The sequence below is a fragment of the Phaethon aethereus genome (assembly GCF_964289735.1).
Source record: "Phaethon aethereus genome assembly, chromosome: 1".
Taxonomy (NCBI): Eukaryota; Metazoa; Chordata; class Aves; order Phaethontiformes; family Phaethontidae; genus Phaethon; species Phaethon aethereus.
In genome coordinates this window covers 52,781,652-52,802,580 of record NC_138575.1, presented here as the reverse complement: position 1 = coordinate 52,802,580, position 20,929 = coordinate 52,781,652, and the positions used below count along the sequence as shown (strand labels likewise).

General features: G+C 47.9%; 1 protein-coding gene across 1 annotated transcript in view; it reads left to right on the top strand.

The window, feature by feature from the left end:
- The window catches only part of NTN4 (netrin 4), a gene marked incomplete at both ends in the record, with an annotated part of 44,827 nt that extends 25,393 nt beyond the window's left edge, over positions 1 to 19,434 (top strand). Inside the window, 7 exons of the mRNA XM_082009851.1 lie at positions 3,022 to 3,148; positions 4,461 to 4,649; positions 10,893 to 11,109; positions 11,801 to 11,913; positions 13,075 to 13,143; positions 15,623 to 15,793; positions 19,298 to 19,434. Of these exons, the coding sequence (XP_081865977.1) occupies positions 3,022 to 3,148; positions 4,461 to 4,649; positions 10,893 to 11,109; positions 11,801 to 11,913; positions 13,075 to 13,143; positions 15,623 to 15,793; positions 19,298 to 19,434 (1,023 nt within the window). The remainder of the gene's footprint in view (positions 1 to 3,021; positions 3,149 to 4,460; positions 4,650 to 10,892; positions 11,110 to 11,800; positions 11,914 to 13,074; positions 13,144 to 15,622; positions 15,794 to 19,297) is intronic.
- Between the last annotated feature and the right edge of the window lie 1,495 nt (positions 19,435 to 20,929).

The window sequence follows — 20,929 nt, the reverse complement described above, 5'->3', positions numbered from 1 at the left end:
TATTAGCTCTGTGTGCCAAATTAATGGCTGCACGTCAGGTTGTTGGGATACCCATCCTCTTCTGGTTTATTTTCACCCAGCCCCCCCTATTCTGGCAACGCGGCATGCTCTATTATACAGTACTTGGGCTTTCAGAAGATGCAGGCTCTTACGCCTTGGGACCATCAATGCTCCTCGGCGGGGAGTTTTGCCTCACTCTCTGTTGGTGTCTTGGGATGCTTAATCCTTTCAGGGTTTCTTAGGTGCTGCTGAGTTTCAGAGTTGTACATTATTAATGCTAAACAGCTGCTGGCTGGTTGATTGAGTCCCCACCGATTCTTTGTGCAGCTTTGGCAAGGGGATAGCTGAATTTAAGGGGTGAGGCTGCAGGCAATCCCAAGAGTCCTTGTGTCTGAGACGTACCTCTGTTTGCAAGTCTTCTCACATGTCCTTCTTACTCTGGTATCATGATCACCAAAGCACCAAGGTTTTCACCACCTAGTTTTCACCATGGCACCTTCTGGCTCCCTGGGGTCACGTTCCCCTCCTGATCACCCACATCCCAGATCTGGTGGGTCTCTTTACCCTAACAGCTGCAACAGTCCTGTGAGGAACAAGCTGAAGGATTTCTCTGGCCACAGATATGGTTCAGGCTACTACAGCCTGTTTAGCCCTAACCACTTGATGGCCAAAGGACTTGCAAGAACCTCTACCAAAAATGGCATCAAACAACTAGGGCTTCATCAAAACTACCAGAAGATGACCACAAGACCAATACAGGTTTAACCAATTTCTGTTTCCATGCTGGTGGATGCTTTTAAATGTGTGTGAAGTAGCTCTGTAACATTGGTTTTTGTGTGGACTTTGCCTAAAAAATACATGAGAGAGAGAAATTTTATTGAAGAGTAATAATTTAGGAAAATGAGGCATCTGAGAGCTTGAAGAACGTTTTGTAGGTGGTTGCAAAAATGAAAATATGAAAACACAATACACACTTTGAGAACTAAATATTCCCTCTGCAAATTTGTTTTGTTTCTTTTCCATATTTGTTTCTCATTCTTTTCAAACATTAGCACACATTTAAATACATATCAAGACGATAAGCCAGACAGACCAACCAGTATCTCTGGTGAAACCAACTGCTATCTGTGATGAGGCAGATAAAGCACAGAAGGTGACGTTATCTTAGTATTTGTGCTTTAGCTTAGATGCTTGTGCATTCTGTCTGACTCCGTCTGTATCTGCCCATTGCTTACGCAGTCCAGTTGCTGTACTGTATTTTGCTTTTTCCTGCTTTGATCATCCAGACATTTTAATAAGGCACGAAAGGATCACTTGAAAAGTTTTTGAAAGATTTTGCTATTTACATTACTGCTGAAAAGTCTTTTAAGGACTTTCAAGGTCAGTTTTGAAGTTTTAGCTGTACTGGTTACATCAGACCCCTGGGAGACAGCAGCTGAAATGTATTCATTAAAAATAAATAAATCAGAAAGTCGTCATTAGCCAGGAGTGTGTGTGGGTTGTGTGTTCACCTACTTAACAAGCAGGAGCTGTTTATAACATGTTCAAGGTCCTCTTCTGTTTTGTTTATTGTTCAGGGTTTTCACAGGAACCTTTTTCGCAGCAGGTCAATACAGTTAGGAGCAGCACCCTTGTAAAACCGCAAGTTAAACAGAGCGGAAGGCAGCATTTTCCAGTAGCAGTTAAAGCCATGCCCCAGCTCCGGGCCGGAGCACCAGGCACCCCGGCAGCCCTGTGTCACTCCCCGTGCCGAAAGCAGCCAGCGGCTGGTGCAGCTCCCCAGCTCCGTTGGTTTTATGGCCAACCTCTGGCATGAGCACAGGCCACCCTGGCAGGGTAGACTGAGGTCTCCGGCTCGTTACTGGGCAGCAGGAGAAGCCGAACCATGCTCAGTTTATTGCTTTCCTTTCTCCATCACTCTCCTCACGACTGGTGAGGGAAGGAGCACCAGGGTGATGAGGCACTGCTCAGCCCATGTTTCAGCAAACGCAGGATGCCAGTCGTGCCTCGAGCCTGGCCATGCATCAGACACCTGGAGGGACTTGCAGCTGAAATGCTCTTAGTAAAACTGTATTTAAAAGCAAAACATTCAGCAGAGTACAGCTGCAAGCACAGGCAGACAGCAAAATAGCTATGGTAGGTAGCTGACCGGCACGCCCCACAGGAAAAGGCAGGGCCTTGTCGGCAGAGCCATGCTGCTTCAGAGCTTGATTTCATTGCATCTAGGGGCTGCGGGGCTGCCCTTGCCCTCTGGCTACGTCCCGTTTTCTTTGCATTTGCCAGCAGTGTGAGTAATGCCAGCGGCTGACAGGGCAGCTGGCACCAAGTGTGCTACGCTGGCTTTTCATCTCTAATTACCCCCTTCCACTAAGCTGTCTAGCTGTTAAATTATCTGTCTGTCACGAACATATCCGAGTACAGTCACTCATGGTCCTTGTGCTGTCCTTGGTTCTTCCTTTGTGGGGCAAAAATTCTGCCTAGGGTGAATAGATATCGATGTTTCAGGGGGCTGAATTTCTTTTTTCTTGTATTTATTTATTTTGGTCATGGCTGGGCACACAGAGCTGGGTGCTGAGGTTGTGGGTTCTGAGATTGTGGGTGCTATTCCTGCAGTACTGCAAAGGTGTACTCATGTTTGGGAGGGAGAAAAGGAGAAAGGCTTTACAGTGTTTCCCAAGGATGCTTTGGATCTTGCTTTTTTTTTAATCTCTCCTGGAAATCCATGCTGCAGCTGGAAACTCTCTGCTAAAGATCCTTTTAGATCTCAAAAAAAAAAAAAAGGTATGGTTATGCAATACCATGACATGCAGATGCGCAAATACTAATCTAATTGAAAGACTAACTGTAGAATATTTGCCTTTGACTGAGATGGACTTCAAGGCAGACATCACGCTAGCCCTCTTTCTAGTCTACGTAATAGCATCTAGCTGGCGCGGTATCTCCAGTACATGGGCATTGCTTATGCCCCAGAGACATTTTGGGCTTTGCTGTGAGTGACCCTTGCTCTCTTTCCCCTGCTAGGTCCACGGGAAATGCATGTGCAAGCACAACACAGCGGGCTCCCACTGCCAGCACTGCGCCCCACTCTACAACGACCAGCCTTGGCAGGCTGCCGACGGCAAAACTGGAGCCCCCAAAGAGTGTCGGTGTAAGTAGCCAGCTGGGAACAGTGTCTCCAGAACCTCTGCCGGAGCAAAACGCTTCCTCCTTGTGTGCTTTTCTCCCGTGTTTCCAGCAGGCACTGGGGTGGTGGGCAGGTGCTCGCAAAGCCCCTGAGTGAGTGGAGAGCCATGCCACGCTCCTGCCCAGTGCCTGCCGCATGGTTGTATGGCGGGGGTGGCCCTCTTTGCACAGCCCCTCGCTTGGAAGTCCTCATGAGACCATGTTGTCTATTGGTTTGGCCTTTCTGTGGGACCCGAGCACATCTCCTTGAGTTATGGTCTTCCGCTGCGGGCAGACTGCAGCCTGCCAGCGTGCCTTGGAGATGATGGGGGGCCAGCATTGTCCCCTCCGTGGGCACCACTGGCAAACGTATCAGCAGCGAGTATGGCCTTCTGCTGCTGGACATAGGCTCTGCTCACGCCTCGGGTGCTGGGGCAGGAGGAGCCGCGGGCCCTGGGGAGGTTTGAGAATTACTTCTGTGGTGATGGGAAGGGATGCCTGGGGTGAGTGCAGGCTGCAGGGGACCGCAGAGGTCACGGTGCAATCCACTTCAGTAACAGCAGCAGTCTAGCCAGAAGGGTGCTGGGGATGAACCGCACCACCCCAGCAAGGTTTACAGGCATGCTGGGTGCCGTCCTGCCGAGGCTACGATGCTATCAACACTGAAGCTAGCACCAGCCTGCCTGTGTGAGTTGCACTCACTGCAGTGTGGGTGTTCCCCAGGGGAATGACAGCGAATCCCCGTTTCCACCAGCAGCATCTGATGAGGAGGGGTTGGAATAGATGTCACTTGGCCCCTGGCTTCAGGCGTGTGGGTATCCAGTCTTCCTTGACTGCCAGCGCAGGGAAAGGGGGATGCTCACCCTCTCATACACCTCCCCTCCACCTGCTTTTCCCCTCCGTCAGACACAAGGAGAGTCTTGGCAGCATCCACATGGCAGATGCTGTACGGGGCACTCCTGATTTCTAAAGCAGGGAGGGAAGGATCTTGCCCCAGCAGGACCAGTGAATATGGGAGGTCTCCCTGTGCCGGCCTTACCACATTGCTGTCCTTGTACTGGGAAACACAAACTGGAAATAAAAGAGTTAAAGAAATTATTTTTTCTTAAATGTCACCTCTAGAGGTTGGGAAATGTGGATGAAAATGTGATGATACTTCATGCATTTGAATAAATAACAGGTTCATAGGTCAGGTCTCCCATTCCAAAACACAGTTTGGGTTTTTGTGTCTCTTTTCTATAAATCAACATCTTTCATTCTCTTAATGAGTCTTTCTGTTCCCTTTGGCTTCATCTCAGCGTGCAAGTGCAATGGGCATGCCGACACTTGTCATTTTGACATGGATGCGTGGCTGGCATCAGGCAATCGCAGCGGCGGCGTCTGCGACAACTGTCAGCACAACACGGAAGGGCAGCACTGCCAGCGCTGCAAGCCGGGCTTCTACCGGGACCTCAGGAAGCCCTTCTCTGCCCCGGACGCCTGCAAACGTAAGTCAAAGAACTTTTACTGGTAAAATGCTTCTCAAGTGGGAGAGTGACAAAGGAAAGGTGAGATCTTCCGGCCCTCTTTGGAGCAATCTTGCTTCAGTGAAGGACAGGGACCTCTTTGAATTCCCTTTTTGATGCTGTTTGCAAAAAACAGTCGTGCATTTTGCAGGGCGAAAGCCTGCAGGTGCTGTTGACAAATCTATCCCAAGGATCCCTGTAGCCTGGGGGCAAGGGAAGAGAGATGATTCATTGACTTGCTCCTGCTATTTTTGGAGAGCAAAAGCTGCATCATGTTTGCATGTTCTCCTTGTTTGGTGATTGCCACAACCTCAGAAGGGGGGTGCCTCAGCCGACAGGGGTGCAGCTGGTAAATAGCATCGCCCACCAGTGCATGTTCCCAGCAGCAGCAGGTGGGTATGGAGGGAGAGAGCGGAACACGAGTTAAGTGATATTTCAGAAGGCGTGACACTGAGGAGGCCAGGCCAAAGGCAATGACTTGGCCACATGTGAAATCAAATATTTCCCAAGCAAATGCAGCGATCCAAAAGCCACACTCCTCAGGGACCACTGTGAGGATGGTGACTCACCGTGGGGGACTCCGGATCCCCAAACCACGCTGAGCACATTACACTGGTCAGCTAAATATAGGGTGCAGGCATGCTCACTGCTCTGCACCTACAGCCACCCACTGGCTTCACCAGATTTTTCCTCATTGACCCAAATCTGGAGGAGCACCTTCATGGGTGGCAGAAAAAGATCCGATTGACACCCTGCTTGTGTCATTTGAGGGGACACTGAGCACATCTCTCTCCTCCAAAGGAGAAGTACCTGTGTTTAAAGGAAGAGAAGCCCTTCTGGGGTGGGGAGCTGCATCCCAGGCTGGGAGGGTGTGTGTGGTTTCACTTTTGTCTGCAGGGTCAGGTAGGGAACCACCGCTTTCGTCCCACTCCCTCACTGCACATCATCCTTGTGGGACTTCCGGCGTCCCTGCCAGCTTGTTGCAGAAGTCCTCCTCCTCTCCACCTTTCACATGTTGCAAGGAAGAGCAGCAACAGATGAACTGCCTGTTTTACAACCCTAATTCTCTTTATGAAAACAGAATTGACCACAGTTCTCCATTACTTGTGTAAATAATTATTTCACTGCTGTAGTATGTACACAAATTTGTTTTTTCAAACAATGAATTTAATGACTTTTTAAAGTTCCATTACCTACTTGTGTACATCAAAGTTCCAAGTGTCCCCCTCTGAAACATCAGATACTTTCCCTCCATAATTCTTTTTAGAACTTAGGCAACAAACTTTTGTTTTGGAGTCTCATTAGTAAAAAAACAGGTTTAAATCTTGCACTTAGACCCAAAGCATGGGCTTGAGGGTTTTTTTCTAACTCATGGATTCAGCCTTGCTGATTAAAAAAAAAAAAAACTGGATTAATTGACTCCTGGTAGATAATGCAGGACAAAAGACTGAAATTAAGTCTGTACAGGACCCTCAAGCTCTGAAATGCGCTCTTACTGAGGTTGTGCTACCTTCATAGGATTGTAATTCCTGATGCTCTTTACATGCCAACTCCCATCAGGGAAGAGCACGCACTTTTCCAAGGCCATGGAAGCCAAGTCAAGCTTTGGCACTGATTTGAGTACAATCTTCTGGACACCTAAAAATAATGCCCTTCACCTCGGAGGTGGTAGGAGTGGCTGCCATCTCTTGTGACGTCTCATGCAGCCCATCAAGGAGATGGAGTTTCACAAGGGACCCATCGTGGGGTTTTCCTGGTGCCAAAATGCCCAGTCCAAATCCTGTGGCTGCTTGGAGGGTCCTAGAGGAAGTGAAATGGCACCTCCTGGGCTGGCCAGTGTGGAAACTCTTTCCTTGTAAAACCAGGTGGAAACAGAGGTCTCCGGACGTATGGCTGCAAAACAGCCATGACTCGAAGGAAAGGCTGCCAACAGTGTGCATGTGCCTGTGCGCAAGTTAGAGCAGCACTGATGAAATCAGGCATTACATCACATCATTAGCTATATGTTAGCCAAATCCCAGGAGACTTGATTAAAAAGTTTCTCCCAGCCCTTCTGGGTGGGAGGAAGCTGTGGAGATGAGATAATTAATGGGTATTTTTACTGACATAATGGTGGACACAAATGCCGGTGCTCGGTCCTCTCAGCTTCTGGCATTCATCTCTAAATCACTAGCCCATGGCATTCCACTTTCTACTTTGCCCCCCCAAACAAAGCGTGTCTGACATAATGACTATAATTTGTTTCCGTTACTTTTTAATGCAACAATCCAGCCTCTTTATGGACCACTATGTATTCATGAACCCTGGTATTTAAAGGCGAAAGGTAACATATATTTGACAAGAACTGTAGGATAGCCTTGCGTACAGTGAGAAAAAGTCTACATTTATTTACCTTCTGCATTAAGAACATCTACTCTGTTGCTCTTTTTTTTTTTCAGTATTTATGAATTACAGAGCACAAAGTACTCGAGTATCTCAGGGAGACAACTTTCCCCGGCATAAACTGGGTTCCACAAAAATGTAGGGATTATCTGAATGCTTTCTTTTCAGAGGCCCTGTTGACACAAACACAGAGATTATTTCTCTCTGAGCTTTTCAAACCCTCACAACTGCTCTCCTCCCTAAGACCCCTTCACTGTTCCCCTTCTGGTTTCCCGCTGCCGGGGCTGCCCCCTGCACCCGGGGACCCAGCACCTCCTGGGGGAGCCCAGCAGCTCGCAGGGCCGTAGCAAATGACTAATGACTGTTAAATTAAATTATATAAGACCGATTACAGCCTATGCCTGGAACATTTCCAAGGACCATGCCATGGTCTGCAATAACAAGGGACGTGCGTGGTGCCCTGTTATTCTTTCCGGAAAGGCTACGGCATTGCCTGCTTGCTTCTGGCTCGAGGCAGTTATTGCTCAACCGCAGGGTAGCAGTGAAAATTTAAAAATACCATGGTCGAAGTAAATAAAGGAGTTGTTAAGCTGTAATCTTTAAGGATACTTTAAAGATTCTTGTAGGCGAAGAGTGTTATATATAATATTTGCTCAGGAGTAGGTGTGTACCCGATAAAACGAGACATTCTGCTGTTTAAAACAGCAATCTGATGACTCTTTCCCCCCGCCATACCTATCAGTCCTTTTCTTTACATCCCTTATGAATTTTTAAGCCTCAGCTACAGTATAATTGCAGACAATAAATTGAGCTTTATAATTGCCGAGGTTATTTTTGCTTTTCAACTGTAGGTTTTTGAGGGTAAATATTTGTCATTTCCAAAGGTTAGCTGGCAGCTGAAGAAACCACAATAGTATCATTGATCCGGGGTGGGGAAATCCAGCCCTGCTGGAGTCCCATTCTCTGGGTTTCGATCCCAATCAGGACATGTGATGCCGGCACAGGCGGCTGTTAATTCATATGTGCATGGAAGTCTCATGCAAAATATTACTACGTAGTCCGGGGGGTTAATTGGCATTTTAACAATGCTGCTTATGAATCGAAAGAAAAGAGAAAAGATCAAGATTGAGGAAAGTTTCTCTTGGTACCAGGCTAGTGGTGCCCAGCCAGCCCTTCTCATGGTGGAGCTCCCTTGGCCATGGAAGCCTCCCCAGTGGGGTGGCCATGGCACAGGAGACAGGCACTGTCATGAAGCCTCGCACTGAGAGATGTGCACCCTGCGCCCGTGTATCCACCACGGAGTGCCCTCCAACACTCTCTGTAGCTGCATTGTCTGCTGCTTGGCTGCTCCTCTCACCTTGCTGGAGGTGGATCTCCTACTACCCCTGCTACAGTGAGGCAGACGGGGTTGAAGGAGGAAAATGGGGTCCAAAGCGGACTCTCAGTGCAGCAGCCCATGAGGGAGTTGTAGCTGCAGCTGCCAAATGTCGTACCTTCAGTCCTGCAGTCCTTTTCTTCCTCCTGTTGCCATAGTATGGAAGCACTCGGTCCTGTTTGCATGCAGTTCTTTCAAAGTTGGTACAATGCACCCACATTTGAGCTCTAGAGTCTCATTTCTGTGCCCGGTGTGTAGCAACAGGCTGCGCTTCACGTCTCTGCATTGCTCAGCACAGTCCCACTGCGGCACGTCACATTTACCATGTTGTAAATTTGCCACCCGAAGCACCCAGATTAACGCCGCTTAGTGTCATCTTGGGCCTCCATCCAAGATGCAAGACCAAAAAGCTCCAGTTTTCCATCTGCCCATGGAAAGCAGGTTGGCGCCTTGGTAGCTCATAGGGAAGCAGCCAGGAAGGATGGGGTCCATGCAGGTCGGTGCGCAGCCCTTGTAGAAATTACCAACCTTTACAACACAGCTCTTTGCAGCTTTTATGAAAAAGTAGAGCCAACTATATTCTCATTTTTAATTGCCATTTTAATTGCCTTTGAGCTTTCTGCTGTATTTTTCATAATAGCCTTTGTAAATTTTTAAAATAAACCATGGTGTGGCCACTGCCATTAAATTTTCCATTAGCGAAAAAATTGTGCGAAAGCATTGTCTAAAACAAAAAAGCTCCAACCCTGGTAGGGTTGGGTGTAAAACTCACCTGAAACCAAACAGAAACAGGACCAAATCTCTCTCCGAGCAGTGGGTTTAGCTCACTGACTGCAGGAGAATAGAAGAGCTTTAAGTGTTTGATATTTCCCCTGAAGGGGCTGAGAAATGCCAGAAATACCCACCACATCTAGTAGGAAAAGAGCATTTGGCTACATGTGTCAGGTGTAAAACACTTCACAGACTTCAGGAGAAAGGTATGCGAGTCCCGGTGAGCACTGTTGAAAACTATGCTATTAAAGGTACCAGAGTTCACTGCCTGCAGCTAGTTATGCAGTTTGTGGAGAGGCTTTCTAATCTTTTAATTTTACATAATTATATTTGTTTGGGAATGGAAAGGGTGGGGTAAATTTGGGGATTACTTTGGCAAAGATTTCGGAATCATAGTCGCCTCTAAGTTAACTGCCAATATTAATCTATCCTTTAATATTTTGAAACAACACTCCAGGTATGTCAAACCCCTGAAACCACAAAAATGTTGTGAGAGCAAAATTAAATATATGTGTGCAGCAATAAGTATTTTAAGAGAAAGAAAGATTGTGTTGCATGCAGTGGCTTTTCTGCTTTATTGCCTTCACAGTTGCAAAATAAAAATATTCGTATTAGAATTTGGTGAAAATTTTCCCTCCAAATTGAATTTTCTCAGGAAATCCAGTTTTTATGCAAAATTGAGTTTTAGACAAAAGTCTTTCATCAGGGAAGTTTTTGCTATAATGCACAAGGTTGACTGTAACATGGCCTGGACAGAGAACCAAACCCTGAGGAACGAAAGCACGAACGACGCAGCTACTGGTCCTGTGGGACATCGCGTTGCCTGCCAGCTAGGCCAAATGGTCAGAGGTTTGGCTCACGCTTTTGATAACTGTATTTCTGATCTTTGAAAAGATTAACAACTTTGGGGGAAAAAAGATTGTGGTCTTGCAACAGACACAAATTACATTTATGCAAAAGAACAATCCTGAGAAGTAGGCAAGGAAAACTTCACACCACCTATTTTAGGGCATCCTTTCTGAGATGTGAGAGTGGCCATTTCTCCCAGTGTGTCCCAGTATGCTTCCAGTGCATCGTTCTGCTGCAAAGGACTGTGGGGGAGGGAAAAAGAGCAGATGGTATTTCTGACATGCACTCTGCAAATCCGTGTCCTGGAGTATATGCAAAAGCCATCAGTGTCCTCATTCTTTTTTTTTTAATGTTTTGAAATGATGGCTTTAAATCAGACAGAGGCAGAAGGGTGCTTTTTGCTCAGCCTCCACTTTAATTAAAATCACCATTCTGAAGGGGTTTTTTCAACCTCCTGGATGCAAGACAGTTTTTATTACTTTAGAAAGCAATTATGGTCTGATTCATTTTTGCAGTGCAGCACCCACAGCTGCTTAAACATCACTGTGAACCAGGCACGTCCCTGGGTACTTGGCTGGATTGGAGTCCAGGTACTATAAGGAAAGTAATAAAGGTCTGTTTGGCAAAACGGGGTAGGTTGACAAATTAAGATAGCTCAGAAAAGTTAAAATCGTACCATTTCTAAAGGGAGACTCTGGTCAGATTTATACAGGCGAGAGGAAAAAAAAGCCCAGAAACATCATTCTCCCTAGGCAGAGCGGCGGTTTTGCAGGCATCTCCTGTGCCTTCATCCCGCAGAGCTTTGGCACTCACAGATGCTCTCTCTTCCCCCACGGTGTTCCCCGCAGCCTGCTCCTGCCACCCCCTGGGATCGGCCGCGCTCCCCCTCGGTCCCCGCACCTTCTGCGACCCCAGCACCGGTGACTGCCCCTGCAAGCCCGGCGTGGCGGGGCCCCGCTGCGACCGCTGCCTCCCCGGCTACTGGGGCTTCGGTGCCTACGGCTGCCGCCCCTGCGACTGTGCCCGCAGCTGCGACCCCCGCACCGGCGACTGTCGCAGCAGCAGGTGAGTTGAGGGGTCCCGGCCGCCCCCCGGCCTCAGCAATACCCCCGTGATCTCCATCCCAGGGAAGGCACTGCTCCGACCTGATTTACGCATGGCACGCAGGTCTGAAAAATATCCATTATATAAAATATTTGGGGTTTGGTATGGTCAGGGACTGGGGATGGAGCGGGAGCTGCAGCTACAGTTCACCTGGGTGCCTGGCGCACCGTGGCAGGGCACCGGCAAGGTTGGATTATTAGATCTCGGGGCGGGTGTTTTCCATAACCTTCAACCGTTGCTTCCTCTCCATGAGCAAAATGTGAGCCTTGGGGAGATCTGAGTGAGAGTAGACCAAAAGGTTAATATTGTTGCCGTTGCAACTCAGCTTGTATTGACTGCGCTGGACTTAGAGTCAGGCTCTGACTTTTAGAAGACAGCGTATTTTAATAATACCCCACTCTCTGGAATTATATGTTGCTTTTTTTTACCATGCTATGGGTATTTATAAATCCCTATTACACATTTTAAACCCAAAAATGGATTCATGGCCCACTCTGACAACACTCAACCTTTTCACTTTCCAAAACTGCCCCTTTGCGTTTAACATCACCAAGACGTGCAGTCAAGTTGTGCCTGGAGGTTGGGTTGGCGTTAGCCCTGCTTTCCGCTGGCTCCATGAGGAAGGCTGACCATCTCCCTTTCCCCCTAACAGCTCGGACGTGACCTGGCACCACGAAGCACCTCCTTTCCAGGCAGTCCTCAATGACAGTGAGCCCACCTGGGGCTGGGAGGACGAGCAGGGCTTCTCGGCACTCCGGCACTCCGGTAGGATGGCGGCTTCGCGCGTGTTTCCCTGCCCCATCCTTCCCGCCAGCAGCCAGTGCAGATACGGTCTTCTGCACTGGCTTGTAATTAGTGCCCTGGCAGTTGCAGGGAGGGATGGACATTCCTCCATTAATGTCCTGTGCAACCACCTCCTTCCCCTCCAGGAGCTGGAGGAGCCTTGTGGCTTGTCCTATCGATGTGTAAACTCTGTAGGCAGACGCTCCACGCTGAAAGCCGGCACCCAGAGTTTAGCTGTTGGCAAGGCAAGAGTTACCTGCCTCAATTTGCAGTCCCAGCTCTGAATTTCAAGGCTGAATATGCTCATGTTTTACTTGGCCATCATGTTTTAGACGTGTCTTTGTATTCACTAGTACTACTACGTGTTGGACAAACCAGCAACGTTATTTAGAGGCTGGAGTTTGCCACTTCGCTGGCAGGGAATTAGGAAATTCCTAACTCAGAATTTATGTCCCCAATTCCCACAACAATTTTGGCATCAATTGCAGCTTACAATGCAATCAGAGATCGCCTCGTATTTCAACTGCGCCTTCAGCTGGGGAAGTTATTGCCCCCCAGTCTGGAGGAGCTGGGTGCTGCGTGTGGTTGCTGCGAGGCACGCTGGCCCCGCGGCGCAGCGTCGAGCTGTCCTCCCTTGCAGTGGCTGCATGCAAGCAGGCAAGCGTAATTTCCTGTGTTTTCTGCAAGCAGCATGATAAAATCTCAAAGATACAATAATTGGGTTAATTGAGGGGAAAGCTCCATCATTCGTCTGGGCAACTTCATTTTAAACGTAAATAAGTATATCATGTTATTCTTTGTTCTAAGATCACGGAAGTCATTAATCTGCCTTAACCTCTGCAACATTTCCTTTTAAAATTTTGTCTGGTACATTATGGTGCGGAAAATACCATGGAGAGAGACATGCGTGTTACTTGCATCCCAAGGCAAAATAATAAGGCCCTTGTTTCCCTTCTCTTCAAATAATAAACAAGAAATAATTGCCCTTGGATTAAGATTGTATATTCAGCTTGGATCTGAAAATAGGGTTTTTTTGCACGGGTCTTGTGGATCACAGGAAAAGCTCTGGCAGGTCTCAGGCTCTGCCTGTGAAGAGTCCTTTAAGTACAATTCACAGCCATCTGCTTCCTTCTCCTTCCCCAGGTAAATGCGAATGTAAAGAGCAAGTTTTAGGGAATCCCAAGGTCTTCTGCGGGATGAAGTACACCTATGGTGAGTTGTGGGTGAGGTGGTGGAGGCATAAAGGGAGGTGCTGCGAGGCGGTGCAAGTGTGTAGAGCATGAGAGGAGCTGCTGTGTGCACCACTCCATCCCAGCAAACCCGTGGACTAATTAGTCTAAGGGCAGATCTTTGATCTTTCCAAATATATATCACGGTGCCAAGTCAAGGTGGGTTGAAGCACCTTACTCTGTCACCCACCTCGCTTGCTACCAAAATACCCTTGTGCCAAAATCATGGGAGGACAAGAGCTGGAATTGTTCCTGAGAGGTTGTCCAGGTCCAAGAAAGACTGTGAAGCACTGTAACCAAAAACAGGTCACTGAAACTCTGTCTGTAGGCCAGGTGCCCTGAGCATGGTCTAGAAATCACTAAATCTGAATTACACTGAATGTAAAGAGGGACAGTGATCACCACACAGGACACTACATGGAGAAAACTGCTCTAGCAGCCACTGGGAGCTTCCCCCGGTCAGCAAAGCTCAGCTGTTGCAATGAGGTGATGTATATTGTCTATGTGTCTACTGGATTTAAATGAGTGAGAGGAGGCACTTTGTTTCCCAAGACCTCTCCGGCGTGTGCCAGTGAACCGCCTCCTTCATGCCACAGCAGAGCAAGGAATGCTCTGTGTAGCACTCCCTTCCTTCACAGTCTTCCAGGGGTCTCTTGCACCTGTTTCGTCTCGCACTGAAGTTGAAAATGCACTGAGAGATAACGCCTACCTCTGCAGCCTGCGGAGCAACCCGCAAAGGGAAGTTCAAGAGGCCGCCAGCTGTTGAAATACAGCCCTGGCTTAGTGGTATTAGGAAAAAATCTGATTCTGCTTTGCTTTGCTCCCTGGCTGTGATAGTGACTGTGTCTAATCTTGAAAAAGATAAGAAACTAAAAAAAAAAAAAGTCACAAAAACCCCAAGTTCATAAATTTTATCTGAAGTGCACTCAGGCTTCCCCCCCTTTCATCACTCAACATGCAAAGGTGTCAGCTAAACTGGAGAGACAGATGAGTTTGTGGATGAAAAGCTGGACATGAGCCAGCAATGTGCACTCGCAGCCCAGAAGGCCAACCATGTCCTGGGCTGCATCCAAAGCAGTGTGGCCAGCAGGTCAAAGGAGGTGATTCTGCCCCTCTACTCCACTCTGGTGAGACCCCACCTGGAGTCCTGTGTCCACCTCTGGAGCCCTCAGCACAGGAAAGACATGGACCTGTTGGAGAGGGTCCAGAGGAGGGCCACAAAAATGATCGGAGGGATGGAACACCTCTCCTATGAAGACAGGCTGAGAGAGTTGGGGTTGTTCAGCCTGGAGAAGAGAAGGCTCCGAGGAGACCTTATTGCAGCCTCCCAGTACTTAAAGGGGGCTTAAGAAAGATGGTGACAGACTTTTTAGCAGGGCCTATTGCGATAAGACAAGGGGTAATTGTTTTAAATTAAAAGAGGGTAGATTAAAGCTAGATATAAGGAAGAAGTTTTTCCCAATGAGGATTGTGAAACACTGGCCCAGGTTGCCCAGAGAGGTGGTAGATGCCCCATCCCTGCAAACATTCAAGGTGAGGTTGGACGGGGCTCTGAGCAACCTGATCTAGTTGAAGATGTGTCTGCTCGTTGCAGGGGGACATCCAACGGACTAGATGACCTTTAAAGGTCCCTTCCAACCCAAACTATTCTATGATTCTAAGATCCTATGAATTATGGGGCTCATCATGAGCTTCAGGAAGCTGTTGGAGGAGAGGTTTCACCGAGCTTCCTAACATGCAGAGCTAAATAAAGCACCACCGTACAGCGATACCTATCAGTGTAGGCATCAGCGCAGTCGGGAGGAGGCTCACATGTGGGATGTGAGCCTCCACTGCACAGGGGCTCAGCAGGTGGGATACCAGGTGGCAGGGTTGTCCCTGTGGGTATCTGTGAGCTCAAAATACTCTGCAGTTTTCCTCAGTCCCCACCAACGTCTCAATCTACATCACTGCATTTAGATTTGGCAGTTCTGCAAAGCGGGAGGACCGGCAGCAGGAATGCTCACCAGGGTGGGATGGGGGCAGCCCTTCACGCCCTTGCTTGCTGCCTGGCCTGCCCAGACCAAAGCCAGCAAAGCCTCCAGGTCCATCCCTAAAAGCAAGTCTTTCCACCTGATTTCCAAAAGTGCTAAGGAAGCCAAAATCTTTACTGAGCCCCAGGAGAAAATAGGGCCCTCACAAGTTTTGAAAATCAGGTCCTTGGACCTCTCCTGCTGCCTACGTGGCAGGTCCAGGGGCCATGGCCAAACCAACCAGCAGCATTGCTGCCCATGGGTATGGGGACATATGTGCCCCCAGCAGCTGTGCTGACCCCAGCTCCCCAGCAAGGAGCATCAGGCTAACTCCACTGTAACAAACTAATTGTCCTCACTGCTTCACCCAGACACCTGCATTAGACCAAAAAAACAGAGAGCACTGTGAGTAATCTATATATTCCTGGGTTTGAATTTGTGTCTCCCCAGTGATCAAGACAAAGATCTTGTCAGCTCATGACAAAGGCTCCCATGCAGAAGTCAATGTGAAGATCAAGAAAGTCTTGAAATCTACAAAGCTGAAGATCCTCCGGGGCAAGAGGACACTCTACCCTGAATCCTGGACTAACAGAGGCTGCACTTGTCCCATCCTCAATCCCGGTAGGTTTGAATCCCCGAGCAGTACATCCCCACTGCGTTTACACAGATTTCTTTCCCACCCCTCAGTCCCCTTATGCCAATGAGCTGAGATTGGAGCCCAGTGTTGATTAAATTATTGGCTGTTACGTTATTTGGATTCCAACAGCAATCTCCATCAAATTTGAATTTTGTAGAGAAAAACTGGGTTCATTCTATAGACCTTCAAAGATACATTTCTCTTTATGAAGTGTAATAGCAGTCTTTCAGCTTTACCAGTCTCAGTCTGTTCCCAGAGGGAGGGAGGGAGGTGCATATCACACCACAATTACATGACATATCTTTTCAAAACTAATGCTAATTTGAATCCATAAAGACACATTTAAATCTAATTTGAGTCATGGTACTGTACTCAATTTTTAATCTAAACTCAAGGGAAGATGTCTCTTCGAAAGTAACACTAATTTGCAGCTACAAGATTTGGAAGAGCTTCTCTTATGCAGTGGGAGAGCAGCTTTGGCTTCATAGTTTTTCTCATCTTCTTTCACTGAAATGGACTATAGCCAGTGGTGGCTAAATAGCGCATGTGGTCTCCGCTACAGCCAAGGAAATGCAGACTCTCTTCAGTAGAGCAAAACTAAGCTCCAGCTAACACACCTTTCTTTACAACTCCAGGATAAACCAACAGTTACCAACTAATTCAGATAAAGGGATTTCTTTCTGTAAGGTGCACAGATCACTTGGAAATCACCAATCGAAATGTCAGCTTTCAGTGCTGAGACGTCCCTTACGTGTGCAGCACTAGGAGCTTCCTTTGGGGGGACAGGGCTGTCTGCGAGGTGGGATCACACAGAAAGGTTATTCATTGATGAAGTGTTTGCAGTCTTCTTTCATCTCCACCGGAGTGACTGTCACTGGCTTTGAAGACAAGCTGCCGTGATAGCACAGCTGTAGTCAGGAAGTCTTGTCAGGTGCAAGGGTCGGATGAATCAGCAGCGTTAGGCAGGACTTTGCTGTTTAAGCACAGTAAGACTTTGGATATTGGTAAAACACCATAAATCTGTAATTATGTAGATACAGGCGGTTTATTTTTCCATATGCAACGCAAGTGCAAGCAAGAGAGCCTTAATACAAACCTGGAGGAATGCCGTGGAAGCTGTCGGACACCGATGGTGCAGGGCAGCCCTGCACCTGACACACAGCTTTGTGACTCTGCTAACTTCAGAGGAGCTTCACTGATTTTCCCCAGCAGAGGAAAAGACAACATTAATCACAGAATCAATGAAGATTGCTCAGACATCAGCGGAAGGGTGGAAGCACAAGCGTCTTTAGGGACAATCCAAGTGTCTGACACACTGGGTGTTACCCCATTGCCAGCTTTCCTGATTTACAGTGAAAAGCTTGGTGTTTTCTTGAAATGCAGCTGCTGGAGTCCCATGGATATAAATTAGTCTCAGCTTTCATGTTGGAAAGAATTTGTGAAGTTTGGTCCTAACAGGAAACTTGAAAACATCAACTGAGTGTATCTTTAAGATTCAATCATTTCGAAGTGGAAAAAAAGGATCCTAAATATTTTTTTTTTAATTTCATTATTTTCTTAAGCTACCACATTCATTTCCGGATGGTCAGCAATGCTACATTAGCAAATTTAACCCTCTCTCAGAGTAAGAACTTATGACCTCCAGATGAATAAACCAACAACAGCCAGATAAAAAGCCAAGCTGACATAAAGCAATTTCCTAACATATAGCTATAATAGAAACTCCAAGCATTTATCAAATCTCCATGGGCTGTTTTCAGATGATAAATGTGCTTAAGTTCCTACGAGAGGATATTCACTACCCTTGCATACCTTCCCCTGTGCACGCACCCACAGAGGCAGGTTGGACTTCTGGGGGGACACGGAGCTGAAAGGTTTAAAGGTCTCAGCTGTCTGCAAGGGAACAGGAGCCCTTCCCCTCCTCGGCTCTGCCAAGCACAGACACAAACAAGCAGAGAGCTGCCTGCCAGCAGCACAGGGCAAAACTCACAGCCTCAAGTCCTGGCTTGTGGCATCTCAGTCGTTCAATTCGTTTTATTTTTACACTTCTATAATATCTGGTTGAAAATCTAGAAAGCCCAACTGAATCAGTAACCACAGCAATATTTGCTTGCTCTCTGAGCCTGCATGCCACATTTCTGTCTCAAGGGAGGTAGATTTAGGAGCCCTTGAAGGGTGATGTTTGTGATGTTTATAACAGCAGGCTTGATGTAGCCAAAATGAATGTCTTGCGAAGGGTGATACTGCCATACACGTATCCTGTGTTTACTCAGCAGAAGAGAGGATGTGTGTGCCCAAAAACTCAGATGCAGTAGATAACATTTTGTATTGAATTAAAGAAAAACATGCTTGACCTTTAACTAGGGGACACTATCCCTTTATTCTGAACTACAAAATGAAAACCCCAAAAAACATGAGCAGAATCCCTGCTGTGGCCAGGGTGGAGTGGGGTGACCGAGAGCACTGGGGGGACACCCATCTCCCCCAGGCTAGTTTGTACCGCCGCATGGTGCTCCCCAGACCTGTGCAAGGATGAGGGGGTACAGGGAGGGGTCTCGTGCTTACTGTGCCCCAAGTGTGCTGCAGCGGGACGCTGGCCCTGGCAGGGAGCTCCTCCTGCCACATGATCCTCCTTGTTGTCCCAGTTCATGGCACGTTCATGGCCCCTGTAGGCTGTTGGGATCTGTGGCAGTGTTTCTTTAGCTAATTCAAGCCAGAGGCTTTGCCCCGTCCTGCTGCTCAGCAGTTATTGCCCAGCTCCAAGCGCTCTTTGAGTCAAGCCCCGAAAGCCAGACATGGGTGCCTGGCACGAGCCTTGCAGTGGGGTGCTATGGGGCTGCACTTCATCCCTTTCTGGCACCTTCTGGACACCGGGCAAGGCTTTGCCAGATGCTGCTGGCATGTCTCTAAAACATCTGGCTGAGGCAGAAGTTAATGTAGCTTTTTTCAGTGTGACTGCCACCCCTGAGGCTCATCTGGGGTGCTCACACCGGCAAATCTAGCATTGCCTCTCGGCAGGGTCCAGCGTGCCTTTGCCTGCAAGCGGGCACCGGACATTTTGAGCAAGACACCAGCACTGGGCCATCCTGTGCTGTCATTGCTGGAATGTGCTGAACCAACCGATTTCCAGACCCAGGTGTATTCAGGGAGGGGTGAGGCAGGTGGCTGCCAAATGAAGGTAATGGCAGTTCCCAAACAAGGTATAAAAACTTGTAGTGCAGCCCCCAGAGTTCAGCTTCCACTTGCATTTAGACACTAACAAAATCAAAGTTTGTATACTGCATCTCCCTGACAGGTGCTTCACAGGGGGCATTTTTCCATAGATATAGGTAGAGGTATAGATATACAGATATATGAAGGAATCAATATGTATAAATATTTCTTCGTATAAGTGCTTTTTTAGGCAGGACTAGGTGTCCAGACTGACTTTGCAGCAGGCCTCTTAAGCATAGTGCTGTGCAGTCCCTGACCGCTTTGCTGGTTTGCAGGCTTGGAGTACCTCGTGGCAGGTCATGAGGATGTCCGAACGGGCAGACTCATCGTCAACATGAAAAGTTTTGTCCATCAGTGGAAGTCAGCTCTCGGAAGAAAGGTCCTGGAGATTTTGAAAAGAGACTGCAACTAGAGGTGCATGACCGCCTAGGGCATTTCTTTATGCACAAAATGCAACAGCCTTCACAGAGAGAAGACCTCTAGGATGAAAACTGGAATGTAAGAAAATAGTGCCAAAACGTACAGCGAGGCATTCAGAGTTGTAGGCGCTGTCTAACTTAACCTCTCCTGGCCAATGTTCATTCACTCGCCTGTAGCTTCCTTGCCAGGGGCTCGCTTGAGCCTGGCTCGTCGTTACGTTGAGGGAAACAAAAGGAAGGGCGGACGCTTGTCTCACTCCAGTGCGATGTTGGAACGACTCCTGTGAAGCCACTGATCACCCCAGACTAAATTGCCACCCTAGAGAGGGAAAGCGTGCCCACGAGCTACAGCTGAGAAGCAAAACACCGCTGCCAGTGCCACCAGTGCAGATCCTGAGTGACTTCCAGAGGCTCCCAGAGGATGCTGTGAGGAAGGCGATGGCCGCAGCGGCGGGCAGGTGCTGGCGGAGCATGGCAGCCACAACCGGCCTTTAGAAACACCCTCTCAGGTTAGGACATGGCACCCATCAAAGAAAATTGGGCACCGTTTGCTTTTAACCTGGTCACCCCACTGAAGGTTTCGGGGGCTACATTCTCTGCTGGTGCTGGTGAGGATGGAGCTGCTGGAATGAATCAAATCCCTCTGCCTTGGCACAAGCACGGCGCGAGGCAGAGGCCAGCTCTCCACCCATCGCACGGCTGCAGAGAAGAGCCAGCTCCGGAGGGTGCAGTGTCTCTGAGCTTTTGTCCCTGAAGTGTTAAAAAGTGAACCTAGATCTAGTGTAAATATTTCATTGTATAAAGCACTTTACTACCTGCCGCTTCACGGTGCAGGAAGTCTAATTGTGTTGGGAAAAGAAGAGGTTGAAGGTGGCACGTGAAAAAAACTCCTTGAAACAGAAGCACTCCTGAAGACTCCCCCAGTTGGACAGCGTTAATGGTATAAAGGGAACGGCCAGCCTGGCACTGGCCACTCAGAGTATCTGAGGATACAATCTGAAAGATAAAGTATTTGCACTGAAGTCCCAGCTTCAGACCAGCACTTGGACCCCGTGGGCAGGACTCCAGAAAGACTTCACAAGCAGTGTGAGAAGAAGAAGTGACTTTGAGACAAAAAAATGCAATTGCCAGAGGAGAAAAACTCTGCCTGCAGGAAAAGGAGTTGGATGCAGAGAGCGGAAAGGACTTGCATTTGCGTATCACAACCCAGCGATTCATGGTGGGCCTGGAGTTTACTTTATTTTTATGTTAGTATTTAAAACTGAACATTTTATTTGTTTTCTTCTGTGTTATTGTTTGCAATATATAGAGCCATTATATTTCCTCATTAACACCAGTATGGAATATAGCACAGTTTACTGCAGTTTTAAGCACTAAAATATATCTTTTCTGTAAAGCATCTTTAAAGCACATTGCATAGAGTGTATTTTGTTCATGAGTGTGAGGGGAAAGAAAAGGAAGACATACAATACCAGAAAAGTCACGAGT